This window comes from Chamaea fasciata, unplaced genomic scaffold (assembly GCF_029207755.1).
Source record: "Chamaea fasciata isolate MVZ Bird 193981 ecotype frontalis unplaced genomic scaffold, bChaFas1.0.hap1 SCAF_41, whole genome shotgun sequence".
Classification (NCBI taxonomy): domain Eukaryota; kingdom Metazoa; phylum Chordata; class Aves; order Passeriformes; family Sylviidae; genus Chamaea; species Chamaea fasciata.
In genome coordinates, this window is record NW_027094126.1 from 1,969,541 (window position 1) to 1,983,836 (window position 14,296).

A 14,296-nucleotide genomic window follows, 5' to 3' on the forward strand; every position below is an offset into this window, starting at 1 on the left:
CCTTGGTCTTGGTTAGAAAAGGATTTGCCCTGTCCCCTGTGAAGAGAAGCTGATGTGAAGCTCGGAACTGCATCCCCGGGCAGCACGGAATCTGCGAATATGAAAAGGAAACCTTAAGGCATCACTAGCGTGGGCTCGGCGGCCACGTTTGCCCCCCCGGGGCTGCTCCTGAGGCATTTGGGACTTCTCGTCCTTTAAAAAGGAATCCGGGGGACGGGAAAGAAGGGCTTGGGGGGGAGGTTTGGCTTCTGCCCTGGCCGAGGTCTCTCTGGAGAGACGGATATTTGGAGTAGGATCATCCACGGCGTCCCGGCGGCTGATGTCCAGGTGTGCTGTACCCTAAAGGGAGCTCCATAAAGGAGATTATTAAATTTAAAAAAAAACCCTAAAAAACCCCAGAAAATGATAATTTTTTTTTTTTACCCTGGAAGTTGTTTGTCTACTTTGTACAATTCCTGCTATGATTTCCCTGCATTAACTCTCTCTCTCTCTCTCTCTCTTTTTTTTTTCTCTGCAGACCTTTGTAGTACTAAACAGAGGGAAAACACTCTTCCGATTTAGTGCCACACCTGCCTTGTACATTTTAAGTCCTTTTAATCTGTTTAGAAGAATAGCTATTAAAATTTTGATACATTCATATCCTTTTTATTGCTGGCTTACCTTTGTGTGTTCTCTTGAATTTTTTCCTTGAAAGTCTCTGACCTGTTGTCGTTTGCTCAGTTCACAGATAGGAATGCCGGTCCCGGAGGTGTGGGTTGGTCTCAGGATACACAAAATCCGGGTTTTTCCTGGAGGAAAAAGCAGGTTTTTAGCCACATCTAGTGAAGGGAAATTCTTCTTTATTTTCCCTGTTCTTGCCTCATTGGACAAGGATGTGTTTTGGAACGGATGTGACTTAAGGCTGTGCTTCATGTGCAGGCTTTAAGAGCTCCTGAAATGGTTAAATTGAATTAATAGAATAAATTAACACAATAGAATAAATATAATAATATACAATAACGTGCAATAATATAATAATATATAATAATAAATCAATATAGTAAATGAAATAAATGCTGAAATATTATATAGAAATAAATAGAATTATTATCTGTTGAACAAGCCGCAGCCACCTCATCTGCAGTCAGGCGCTGAGTAATTTCTTGCCCTTTTGGCATCTCTAAAACTTCCTCCTAATGGCAAAGCTCTTCCAAAATGTCCCGTTGCGGGGCTCGGGGAGCTTTGGAGGCATCAGCTGCTGGTGTTATTAGGAGGAAAAAAAAAAATAATGTGTTTTATTGACCGGGCTGCTTCGCCCTGTTTATTTATTTACTTTTAGAGAATGGCTCTGGAATGGAAACACGTCCACGTGGTTTAGAGGCTTCTGTAATCTCTCCCTTCCTGGATCTCAGGCGGAGGAAAAGCTTTTCCATCTTTTCATAAGATGCATTATACATAAAGCAGTATATTAAAATCTAGAAATTCTGTGCATTACATAAAATGCATATTACATGTAATTGTATTTTATAGGATGTGTATTATATTTAATACAGTGTATGAAAACATCCAAATTAGATCTATTATGTAAAATGTTCATTATATATTATTATACATTATTATATTATATATTATTGTATTATATAGAATAAATATTGTATATTATATATTGTATATAGTACATTCTATATAATACATTATATATAATATATAATATATAATATATAATATATAATATATAATATATAATATATAATATATAATATACGATATATGATATATAATATAAAATATATAATATATGGTATATAATATATAATATATAGTATATAGTATGTAATATGTAATATGTAATATGTAATTTATTATACATTACATATTATATATTATATACTACATATATATTATATATTATATATTGTATATTATACATTCTATATTCTATATTCTATATTCTATATTCTATATTCTATATTCTATAATATATTTTATATTCTATATTCTATATCATATATCATATATCATATATTATATATAGTATATTATATATTATACATTATACATTATACATTATGAATAATATAATATGTATATTATTTCTAATCTATATTTCATATGAAACTATCTAAACAGTGTATTAAAATATATAAATATTGCATCCAACACAGTGTCTATGGCATGTAGGTACTGTATGTAACGCAAAATGTAAAAAACACGAACAATCGTGTTTCCCCGTGACCGGTGGAAGCATCTCAGCCCTTATTAGTGACCCACAGGGAGCAGCCAGGAAACGGTCGATTTGTCCCTTCGCTCAGTGACCTTTGGGGACTTTGAGGGAACGTGAAGTGTCACCGCTGTGTCCCTTTGCTCCTTGACTTTGTCCCACAGTATTTAGCATGATCATTATGTGCACTATTTTGACCAACTGTGTATTCATGACTTTTAGTAACCCGCCAGAATGGTCAAAGAATGTGGAGTAAGTACCAAATTGTTGCGTTTAAAACACCTTTAAATGCCATTTAAACCCCGCGTTCGAACCTCCCAAAACACTGAGTTTGTTCCCTCGAGGACCTTGCTCTTTCCTGTATTTTTTTTTTTGCATGAGCACCTTATTTTTTTGGAGCTTCTCATTTCACCTGAAATCTTTGTAATTCTCCTTTTTTTTTTTTTTTTTTTTTTTTTGTCACGGCAGGTACACATTCACCGGGATTTACACCTTCGAATCACTCGTGAAAATCATTGCCAGAGGTTTCTGTATAGATGGCTTCACCTTCCTGAGGGACCCCTGGAACTGGCTGGATTTCAGCGTGATCATGATGGCGTAAGTTGTGCTTTTTCCGGGGATTCGTGTGCGTGGGAGGGCACCAGGCCTGAGGTGGGTTTGTAAAGGAAAAGAAAATCCAGGAAATTTTCAATGGAAACGCCCCCCCCCCCCCTCCCCGACCCAACCTGGATTTTCCCAAGGAAAGCTTTAGCCTGATGGGATTTCAGCTCGAAACTGCAACAGCGTGGAGTTAGTGGAGCTGCCGCTGCAAAACAATTAGGATTTTCTGAGAATTGCCTTGGTTAATAGAAGATTTTAGGTGGTTCATGCACCAGAGGGGCAGATCAGCGTAGGAACCAAATATCTTTAAATTCCCGTCTCTGCCACTCCTTCCCCCTCGGGCTGTGACTGGAGGTTGGGCTGTGATTAACCCACTGATAACCTGTTAATTAGCGGCGGTTATTAACCCATTTCCCACGGAGCTGCAGTGTCAGAAAGGAGATCTGATTGATTTTCTTTCCTCTTTCTCTCCTCCTGTGCTGGATTGGGCTGACACTGAGGATCATGGGCATGCCTGAGTCACTTCAGGAGACACAGCCCAAATTCCTGTTGGGTTTTGGTTTTTTTCCATATTGCCCTGAGCTGATCCTGGCTCGAACCGAGTCCTGCTGGTGGAAACCTGCTCTCTGTCACTGGCACTCCCAGTTGCTGGTGGAAGAGAAACATTTTTTGCCCTTTTACACTCATTTTTTTGGGGGTATTTTACGTGGCATGGTTGGGATCCCACATTCACCAAGCTCTGATGGAACAGAGATCACAGAGGAAAGCTCAGGAGCTTCATTTCCAAGGGTTCAGAGCGCTTGAGTTGAAGTAAAACGCTTTAATCGTATTTTGCTGGGTTCTGCACCAAAGCTTGTTGAGTTTGCTGAGGTGTTTTTTTTCCCCACCTTTTAGTTGTTCATTTAAATGAAATGCAAAGAGTTGAACACTGTCCATGAAAAGCCAGTGACCAGCAGCTCCCCAGCGCCTGAGTTTTATTTCAGAGCGGTCAGGGATCTGCTGTGCCCGGTGTGGCTGCCCACAGACCAAATCCCACCTGGGAATTGGGCAATTCCTGAATTTCTCCGGAAATTAACAAATATCATCCCAGCAGCTTTCAAGGGCCCAGGGTCATTGGTCTGCAAGGAATGTCCTAAATCCCTCTCCTTTCCAGATTGCTCTGGTGCAATCCCTTTTTTTTTTGTCAAGGGCGTTTTTTAAACCACACTGAGAGGGTCTGAGTGTTTTTTGAAGCCCTTGAGGCCTTTCTGCACCAGGAAGAAAAAAAACCAACCCCTCCAATGTGGAGCCTTTCTTTGCTTTTTTCATACCAAGTTTCTCCCCCAGGCAGCACAGAGGAAATATTCTCTGAGCTGGGGTAAAATAGAACCCTGATACTTTGCCTCTTCTCCTTTGAGTATCTTGGGTTTATCCCCAAAAAAAAAAAAAGAGGAGAATCAAACCTTCCTGTGGCTCACAAGCAGACATTGAAGCATAAAGGATTAAAAATGGAGGATGCTAATTAAAATGAAGGATGCTAATTAAATCGAAGGATGTTAATCAAAGCAGAAGGTGATTATGTTTTCTCAAAAACACGAAGTGAAGCGAATATGCCCGAGAGCCCTGATCTGAGGGGATCGTGCGGTCGCGGAATCATGGATTGGTTTGGATTGGGAAGGACCTTTAAGGCTCATCCAGTTCCAGCCCCCGCCATGGGCAGGGACACCTCCCACTGTCCCAGGTTGCTCTGGGTGGTGTCAGCCAAGTCTCCTCAAATATTTGACGCTTTTACAATTGCCTTCTTCTGTGGGGATGGCAGAGTTCCAAGTTCTCTGGAGGACTGTGGAGAAGTTTTGGGTGCCACAATATCAAAAAACGCCTAAAGCTGTTGGAGAGGGTCCAAAGCAAGGACAAGGGGATGAGGGAAGGTCTGGAGGAGTGGCCGAGGGCTCTGGGTCGGTTCAGCTGGAGAACAGACTGAGGGGACACTCCCTGGGGGCCGCAGCTTCATCCCGAGGGGCAGCTCCGATCTCTGCTCCCTGGGACAGGCACAGGACACCAGGGAACGGCTGGAGCTGCGCCCGGGGAGGGTTAGGAGGGATATCAGGGAAAGGTTCTTCCCCCAGAGGGTTCAGGCACTGCCCAGGCTCCCCTGAGGCTGCCAGAGCTCCAGGAGCCTTTGGACACCGCTCCCAGGGATGCCCAGGGAGGGATTTTTGGGCGATCTGCAGGGCCAGGGGTTGGACTGGATGATCCTTGTGGGTTCTTTCCATCTCAGGACACTCCGTGATTCCAGGTGAGCATGGGTACCCAACCAGGTACCCAACCAGGTACCCAACCAGGTACCCGGGCAAGCTGCTTGAGGAGCAGAGAGACTTAAACCACGTTTTTACCTCTGCAACTTTATCTCCCTCCCTCCCTCCCTCTCTCCCTCTCTCTCTCTTTTCAATGCCGATTCTGAAGCTTTTTTTTTAAAATCACGAGCTGCTTCCTACAAGCAGACGATTTGTGCGACAGGGAGGTGACCCCAACGGTGCCATTAACTCTGGTTTAATTCTGCAGGTATATAACAGAGTTTGTAAACCTAGGCAATGTTTCAGCTCTGCGCACTTTCAGGGTTCTGAGAGCTTTGAAAACTATTTCTGTAATTCCAGGTAAGGCGGCCCCGGTTGGTGTTTAGCTGTCGGGTACAGGCCCCTGTGAGTGACGTATTGCTTCTTGTCTGTAGTTGGTGTTTTATTTTTTTTTTTTTTTTTTTTTTTTTTGGTGTGTGTATTGTCATGGTGTTTTTTTTGTGTGTGACCTCCCTCATTGCAGATATGTCACAGAGTTTGTGGACCTTGGGAATGTCTCAGCATTGAGAACTTTCAGAGTTCTCCGAGCTTTGAAAACTATCTCTGTAATTCCAGGTGAGAACCATTCGGCATTAAAGGCTGGGCTTGTGTGTGGCTCCTCTCCGTATTTCCCCTCCCCTCCTGCACTGCTCACTCCTCAGAAATGGCGCTGGATGGGATTTTTTTTTTTTGGATGGGGTTTGCAGTCTGTGTAACAAAGCAGGTTGAATTCAAAGCTCCTGAGCCATCGAATTATGGCACCAGCAGGCTGTTCGTCCATATTTTCTGTCCCTTTGTGTGCACATTCCACACTGAAACTGGAGCCAGGCTTAAAAGTTTAATTCCAGATGAGAAGGATCAGGCTCCTCCTCAGGCTGAGCAGTTTCTGGCTCAGGGACTTGCCCTGTTGTTATCAGTGCTTTTGGAGTCGTTTTAGGAATAATTTTGTAAAGCAGCAGAACAAAACCCAGCCACGATTAAAACCCTTTTGCCCATTTCCTGTGGCCCCCCCCCTCCCCCAGAACGGGATTTGTCAGCACCACCCTTCCCAAAGCTGCTTCTGCACTTGTAGCTCAGCCGGGTGTCACAGGGTGAGCCCTTCCTTTATTATGAGCCACCGTGGAGACATTATGGACTGAGACTCACAGAATTCCAGTCTGGTTTGGGTTGGGAAGGACCTTAAAGCTCATCTTGTTCCTGCTGTGGGCAGGAACACTTTCCACTAAGACCAGTTTAACTCACAGCTCTGTCCAGCCTGGCCTGCAGCATTTCCTGATCCTGAGTTCTTGCACAGAAAAGCTTCGTGCACGTGGCTTCTCAAAAGTGCCCCTAATTCTGTGTTCAAGCTCAAGGCTCAGGTCTTACTCAGGCACCTCCAGCTTTTTGGTTTCCAGGGGCTCAAACCTGTTTCAAAATCACTCCTCAATGAATTCTTGGTCTCAGTTCCTTTGTGGGTTTTTATTTTTTTTCCCCCTCATCCATTCCCCGAGTGCTGGTTCTGCTCTCACATTGCCAGGGACCAGTTTTGGTCTCAGTTCCTTTGTGTTTTCCCCCCTCATCCATTCCCTGAGTGCTGGTTCTGCTCTCAGACTGCCACGGACCAGTTTTGGTCTCAGTTCCTTTGTGTTTTCCCCCTCATCCATTCCCTGAGTGCTGGTTCTGCTCTCAGGCTCCCAGGGACCAGTTTTGGTCTCAGTTCCTTTGTGTTTTTCCCCTGATCCATTCCCTGAGTGCTGGTTCTGCTCTCACATTGCCAGGGACCAGTTTTGGTCTCAGTTCCTTTGTGTTTTCCCCCCTCATCCATTCCCTGAGTGCTGGTTCTGCTCTCAGGCTCCCAGGGACCAGCCTGTGGGTTTTTTAGGGCACTTTTGTCCCATCCCAGACTGCCAACCCCATCAGCTGTACCTGCCTGTTGTGCATGATGATGATGATGATGATGGTGGTGATGATGGTGATGCTCCTACGTGGCACCTGCTTTCCTTGCACCCAGTGAGACCGTGCTGGGGTGATGTTCCTCCTGAGCCTTTTCCTTCGTGTCTGGTGATGTTTAAGAGCAGAAGACCTTTGGTTAATTGCTGTCAGCAGAGTGGGTCTGAGGGTTGGTTGTCATCCTCTCGGCTTGCTCCAGAGAGTCACTGCCTTGCTCCGAGGAGAAGCAGCCTTGTTAAAAAAACAACGAAAACAACCAAAAAACCCCAGTTTTGCCTGTGTTTTGCTTTTTTTTTTCTTCGTTGTAGCAAAGTGGAGATGGTGCAGCTTGAAGGAGCTGGTTAGGTGTGGCAGCATGCCTCGTGTTCCCCTGGAAGGGAGCAGAGCAGCTCCGTTTTGGATCGTTCTCTCCACACAAATCGAAATTTAAGGAGTTTTATTTCCAGTGGCTGCGGTCGGGGAGGGGGGGCCGAGCCCTGCTGAGTTCAGAACGTTTCTTTTTTTAATGTGATTTTTATTGGAGGGATGATTTTGCTGCCTGTTTGGATTGAATAAAAGGGGTGATTTGCCACACGCAGCCCAAGGGGATCCTGTTCGGGTGCTGGGGATGCTGAACGTACCAGAAATGGCAAAAACTTCGAGGGTTTGTATCCGTTTTTGGGGGGAGGATTGTCCAGGTGTGTTTCTGCAGCACGGATCTTGCCCCCGCCTCCTTGTTGTGACAGCAGGAGGAATGTAAAGCATCCGAACAATTGGCCTTTGGGGTTATTTAATAGGGATGCAGAAAGTGCTCTTTATGGGTTTTGCCGCTACGGTTTCAGAAGGAAAAGGTGATTTTTAGAATACGCCGAGGATTAAAATCTAAAAAAAAAAAAAAAACCGAACCAAACCGAAACACCGTAAAATAGCCCAAAACTCCCCAAAACCCCCTAATAAAACAGACCCAAAGCACCCTAAAATAGCTCAAAACTCCTGAAAACCCATTAAAACAGGCCCCAACATCCCTCCTAAATGCCCCAAACCCGCTCTAAAATAACCCCAAAATTGCCCTGAAACGAAGAGAAGAACACAGCCAAAACACCCCAAAATCAAAAAAAACCCAAAAAAAACCCAAAGAAAAACCCAACCCAGCCCCAAGTACCCAAAACCATAAAAATCCAGCCTGAAATAGCCCCCAGACCATCCCAGAATACCCCAAACATCCTAAAATAGCCCCAAAACTCCCCCAACCCCCCCAAAAAACTGTCCTGAAACCCTCCGAAATAGCCCGAAACCCCTCAAAAAACAGACCAAAACCACTCTAAAATAGCCCCCCAAAAAACCCCCTTTTTTTTTTTTTTTGGGATTTCTCCCGCTGCCAGGCTGGTCCCAAACTTCTCCTGGCCCAGCTGTGCGAGAGCAGCATCCAAAGCAGGAGCCCAAGTGCTGATGCATGTGCGGAGCAGAGCTGTGGGACGAGCATGGCCAAGGAGGGGCTGGGGGTTGATGTGTCTGCCACAACAGCAAAAAAAAAAAAATCAATAAAACAATAATAATTAAAAAAAAAAAATCCTGCTCTGCCTCGGAAAAAAAATCCGTGAAAAGCTTTGGGTCATGGAAGGAAACGGCGCTTTAAGGTGGAAATCCTTTGTAAGGAGTGGATCTGCAGCTGTTGGTTCTGGCATCGTTGTGTTGCTGGTGTCGGTCTGCGAGGGTTTTGTGGAAGGAGCAAGGTTTGGGCTCCAGGATTCCTTGCAAAATGTTCGCTGTGGTCTCAGCTGGAAGTTTGGATCTGGCTGGCCCCAAATCCAGCTGTGATTGATTTTTTTTTCCTCCTTCCTCCCTGCACCGCTCATTTATGAACTTCTCGATTTATAAATTTATTCGTTCACGCAGAATCATCCTGCTTAACGCCAGAAAGGCTGATTAAAGGGGCCTGATTTTGGTGTTGTGTCTGCATGCAAAATTCTGGCTAAAAATTCACCTAAAAATCGATGCCGAGTTCTCCCCACTCACAAGGGGCAGACTGGCGTGGGGAAACCAGCAGGATTTTTCTTTGGGAATATTTTACTTTTGCTCCTGAGCCTGTTAATTCACCCAGTGGCCTCAGTAAATCCCAAAGCGACGATGCTCTGGGTGAAACCCTGCCCTGGCTTTAACCAAAACCACCAGTGAAAGGGAAGATTCTGCTGCCCAGGGAAGGGAAATGCTGAGACGCTTCAGCTGAGCAGGAGAAAAACCCGAGATGTGGAGAGTTAAAGGTGTTTTATCCACCTCTGGAAGTCGTTGTAGCCCGTGCCCCGGCGAACACGGCTGAACGTCGCCCCGCGAGGGGTTTTGTGGCAGCAAATCCCAATTTGATCCTCAAATTGTCTCCGGGGCGAGTGATCCCCCCCATTCCACAGTCCTGCTGCGAGGCTCAGGCATCCTCAGGGGACAGAATTTGGGATTTTTGGTTGGTTCTGACCATCCCTTGCCTCCGCCCCAGTGTTGCACTGGCCGGAAAAGCTGACCCAGGAACCGGCACCAGTTATAGCCGCAACCTTTCCCAGCGCAGAGTCACTCGAAGGTGCTGCATTAACTTGGGTTCTCAGTGTGTTTTCCCTCCGCACGGGTGACTCCCAGTCTCGTTTCCTCCTCCGCAGGCTTGAAGACCATCGTGGGGGCCCTGATCCAGTCCGTGAAGAAGCTGTCGGACGTGATGATCCTGACAGTTTTCTGTCTCAGTGTCTTTGCCCTCATCGGGCTCCAGCTGTTCATGGGCAATTTAAGGAACAAGTGTGTGATTTGGCCAATTAATGTGAACGAGACTTTCCTGGATAACGGCTCCAGGGGCTTTGACTGGGAGGAGTACACCAACAATATGTGTAGGTATTTCTGCGGCGTGAGGTTCCCTAAAACCTCCTGGCTGGGCTCGATGCTGCCGCTCAGGAGTTCCAGCATGGCTCATCCTGTAGTGTATCAGATTTTCACTGTAAAAACCCCATGTCCAGAGGTTTTTCAAGGTTTTTTCTTTTGGATCTGACCTTGTTGAGATGTTCCTGGTTGAGTTCATCCTTTAAAAGGGTTTAGATGTGCTCTTTTAGCTAAATAATTTGTTGAAAAATATATTTTTACTGATAAATTGCTCAACAGTGGTTTTGGGAGGGAGGGGCTTTTAAATGAAGGTTTTAATAGTGTTACAGTCTGTTAAATCCTCTAACTCCGTCTGGGCGTGGATATAATCTCTTCTTTTTCATCTTCAGCAAATTTTTACATCATTCCTGGCGCCCCCGACCCTTTGCTCTGTGGTAACAGCTCAGATGCAGGGTGAGTGTTGAGCTCCATTAATCAGTTTTCACTGCTGTTTTCTAAAGCTGGGATATATTTGGAATTCTTCCCTGTCCGCTTCCTCTGTTGGTTCTGGTGTTACTTCACCAGGTTTCCAATTTCCTTATCGAATTCTGAGCCCGTTGCTGACGCAGTGGAAGGGACATTTTCCCTCTCTGGCTACCAACGATGGCCAGTGGCGTCATTTCCCTCTGAATCCAATCTTAAGGATCATCAGAGAAGGGTGGCCGGAGGCTCAGAAACGGGAATTCGCCTTCTGCTGTTGCTTTTCCACCACAACCATCAGCTCTGAAGACCCTTCTGGCCCAAGCTCCTGCTTTGAGGGAAAAGCCGCGGCATCTCATTTCTGTAGGGCAGCAGGGCTTGCCCGAAATCCCCGAAATCTCCTTGTCTGCTGTCCTTAACTGGCGTGGAAAGAGCTTGGTGTTTGTTGGGAGAGTGGTGGCAGGGAGCACGGAGAGCGCCCTGACCTGGCTGTTGTCCCTCCCCAGCCAATGTCCCGAGGGGTACACGTGCATGAAGGCAGGACGGAACCCCAACTACGGCTACACGAGCTTCGACACCTTCAGCTGGGCTTTCCTGGCTTTATTTCGCCTTATGACTCAGGACTTCTGGGAAAACTTGTATCAATTAGTAAGTGAACGCTTCCCTTTGGTGTTGTTTGAGAGGTTGGGGATAAAGCAGGAAAGGGAAGTGGGGAGACGCTTTGTTTTATTCCTTCTCGCAAAAAGAGGGAGTGCGGGTAAAGCTTCGCAGTGAGATTTTTATTTTATTTTTTTTTTTGGGTGGGGAGGGGGGGAGGAGGAAGGGGACGTTACCTGTCAGCAGGTGTCGGGCTTGAAGTCCAGAAGGGATGGTGGGTCCAGCTGAGCTGTGAATTAATTCAGGAGGAGCCTGAGCGGTAGCTGCAGGAGGCTGTGGGCGTCCAGCTCTGCTCACAGAGGGTGCTCAGGCTCTTTGGAGGGCACAGAGTTTCCGGGGTCCTTGCTGAAGCAGCTTCTCCTTGCTTCGGTTTGTTCTAAGGGAGTCCGAGCGTTGGCTTTCACGCTGTGCCTCTGGATCCTTTTCAGCTGGTGTCTGTTGGACGTTCCCTTAAGGGAAGAAGGTGGATGTCACCTTTTGTGCTCGTGGCTGAGGAGTGTGCAGCGCCTCAGCGCTCTGCGGGGGAAACGCTGAGCTGTGGGATATTCAGCACTGCTGGGTTTTCTTAGAAACATTCAGGTCAAGGAACGTGGTGCATCTCATGTCGGGGAAGCCTGAAGTTGCTTCCCTTTCTCCTTTCTAATCCCTTTTCTGCTGGTTTGTTGTTTTTTGGTTTTTTTTTCCAGACTTTACGAGCGGCAGGAAAAACCTACATGATCTTCTTTGTGCTGGTGATCTTTGTGGGGTCCTTCTACCTGGTGAACCTGATTTTGGCTGTGGTGGCCATGGCCTACGAGGAGCAGAACCAGGCCACGCTGGAGGAGGCAGAGCAGAAGGAGGCGGAATTCAAGGCCATGTTGGAACAGTTGAAAAAGCAGCAGGAAGAAGCGCAGGTGAGAGGAGAGAAAAAAAAAAGAAATTCCTCGCTGTAAGGGTGGCGAGGCTCCGGCCCAGGTTGCCAGAGGAGCTGATTTTACCACCTGCACCACCGTAAAAACTCCACAGAAGTAAACTATAAAAAGTAAACTGTAAAAATTCCAACAAATTCTGCCTGCGAGTTGCTTCCAAGGAGAGAATAAACGTCTCGGTCCTCCCCCGAAGTCTTTCGCTCGGGTGCATTAAGCCAAACCCTTTGTTAAAGCGGCAAACTGGGCGTTCATGGTGGGGAGATGGGATTTGTTTTTCCTTCCTCAGGCTGCCGCCATGGTCACCTCGGCAGGGACGGTCTCTGAAGATGCTGTGGAAGATGATGGTGGGGGCAGGATGTCCAGGAGCTCCTCGGAGATTTCCAAACTCAGTTCCAAGAGTGCCAAGGAGCGTCGGAACAGGAGGAAGAAGAGGAAGGACAAGGAGCTGTCGGAAGGAGATGAGAAGTGTGACAACGAGAAGGTGTTCAAGTCGGAGTCTGAGGATGGCATGAGGAGGAAGGCGTTCAGGCTGCCGGATAACAGGCTGGGAAGGAAGTTTTCCATCATGAACCAGGTAGTTTTCCCTCACTAATGTTTGTGGCTGCTTGAGGTCGGGGTAACATTCTGCTTTAGGTTCTTGTGGGCACCTCAAGGGGTCTGGCCGCTGTCCTAAACTGTGTCGGGTCAGGAGAACACTTAAAGCCCAAGTTTAGGACTCTGACACACACACTTCCCCTGGCAGGAATTGTTCCTGAGGAATCCAACCAGGTAAAATCCTCCACAGAGACAGCTCAGGCAGCCAGGAGTGAGCAGCTCTCGCAGTGCAGGCCTGGAGAGGGAGGGAAACAGATGGACAGAGACCATTTGTACAAACCTGGAGTGCCAGGACAAGGGGGAATGGCTTCCCAGTGCAGAGGACGGGGTCGGATGGGATACTGGGAGGAAATTCCTCCCTGTGAGGGTGGGGAGGCCCTGGCACAGGGTGCCCAAAGAAGCTGTTGTCGCTGTTGGACACGAAAGACTCCAAATAATTCAGAAGGCAGAAGTGTGGAAAAAGAAGGCTCTTCCTTGTCTAAATCTTACTACCTTTTATAAAGTGTTCTGGTACAGACTTAACAGGATTGGTGGATAGGAATGACACCTCTCTAGCGCCACTGATTAAACCAGAAAAGCAGAAACCAGCTGGACGCCGATTGTTTTGAGGGAGTTGTTTACCAGGATTGTTTGGAGAAAAAGCTTTCCTAAGAAACTTTTCCTTAGGAAAAAGGTTAGCAGCTGCTCAGCAGGCTGAAATTCCCTCAGGCCCACAAGCCGTGGCTGCTCCATCCCTGGAAGTGCCCAAGGCCAGGCTGGACGGGGCTTGGAGCAGCTCGAGGCAGCGGTTCCACCCCACAGTGACGGGGAGTGGAACCATACGAGGTCCCTTCCAAACCGAACCGTCCCGTGGTTGTAGGAACCCACGCCCGGCAGAGCTTTGTGGGTTTTTAACAACCCATCCTCCTCCCTTTCCCCTTTCTCTCCCCCCTCAGTCTCTCCTCAGCATCCCGGGCTCCCCTTTCCTCTCCCGCCACAACAGCAAGAGCAGCATCTTCAGCTACAAGGGCCGTTTCCGCGACCCGGGCTCGGAGAACGAGTTCGCCGACGACGAGCACAGCACGGTGGAGGAGAGCGAGGGCAGGAGGGACTCGCTCTTCATCCCCATCCGAGGCCGCGACCGGCGCAGCAGCTACAGCGGCTACAGCGGCTACAGCGTGGGCAGCCGCTCCTCGCGCATCTTCCCCACCCTGCGCCGCAGCGTCAAGAGGAACAGCACCGTGGACTGCAACGGCGTCGTCTCCCTCATCGGGGGGCCGCCCTCCAGCATGCCCGGAGGGCGCATCCTGCCCGAGGTAGCCGATGAGGGAGGTGGGAGGGAGGGCACGGAGTGGATCTCCTGCTCCTCGTCATCGTCGTCATCCTCTTCCTCCTCCTTTACAAGCAGGGAGGGGTGGCGGCAGGGTGGGTCGGTCTGTCGGACCGCCGGCGATAGTGGCCGTGCTGACAAACAGCCCAGGCCTCAGTGCCCGTTTCCTTCCCAAACTCAACACCCCAGGCTTCCAACTGCCTCATTTCCTTCCTTCCCAAACTCATCTATGATAAACAGCCCAGGCTTCAGTGCCCATTTCCTTCCCAAACTCAACACCCCAGGCTTCTGCCACCCCATTTCCTTCCCAAACTCAACATCCCAGGCCTCCGCTGCCTCATTTCCTTCCCAAACTCAACATCCCAGGCCTCCGCTGCCTCATTTCCTTCCCAAACTCAACAATGCTACCCAATGCCCAACAATGAACCCCAAGCTCCCGGTGCCCCATCTCCTTCCTTCCCAAACTCAACAACCCCAAGCTTCCAGTGCCCCT

The 14,296-nt window shown here is 47.6% G+C and overlaps 1 protein-coding gene across 6 annotated transcripts in view; it reads left to right on the forward strand.

Moving 5' to 3' along the window:
* Window positions 1-14,296, forward strand: part of SCN8A (sodium voltage-gated channel alpha subunit 8) — a 46,741-nt gene that overhangs the window by 8,902 nt on the left and 23,543 nt on the right. The window contains exons 2-11 of one of the 6 annotated variants that reach the window (XM_066207575.1): window positions 518-636; window positions 2,363-2,452; window positions 2,669-2,797; window positions 5,342-5,433; window positions 9,666-9,887; window positions 10,266-10,329; window positions 10,842-10,983; window positions 11,679-11,885; window positions 12,187-12,474; window positions 13,430-13,789. In XM_066207575.1, coding sequence (XP_066063672.1) covers window positions 518-636; window positions 2,363-2,452; window positions 2,669-2,797; window positions 5,342-5,433; window positions 9,666-9,887; window positions 10,266-10,329; window positions 10,842-10,983; window positions 11,679-11,885; window positions 12,187-12,474; window positions 13,430-13,789 — 1,713 coding nt within the window. Of the gene's footprint in view, window positions 1-517; window positions 637-2,362; window positions 2,453-2,668; window positions 2,798-5,341; window positions 5,434-5,596; window positions 5,689-9,665; window positions 9,888-10,265; window positions 10,330-10,841; window positions 10,984-11,678; window positions 11,886-12,186; window positions 12,475-13,429; window positions 13,790-14,296 lie in introns of those variants that run through there. The other 5 variants (XM_066207574.1, XM_066207571.1, XM_066207570.1 and 2 more) reach the window with 5 other exon arrangements.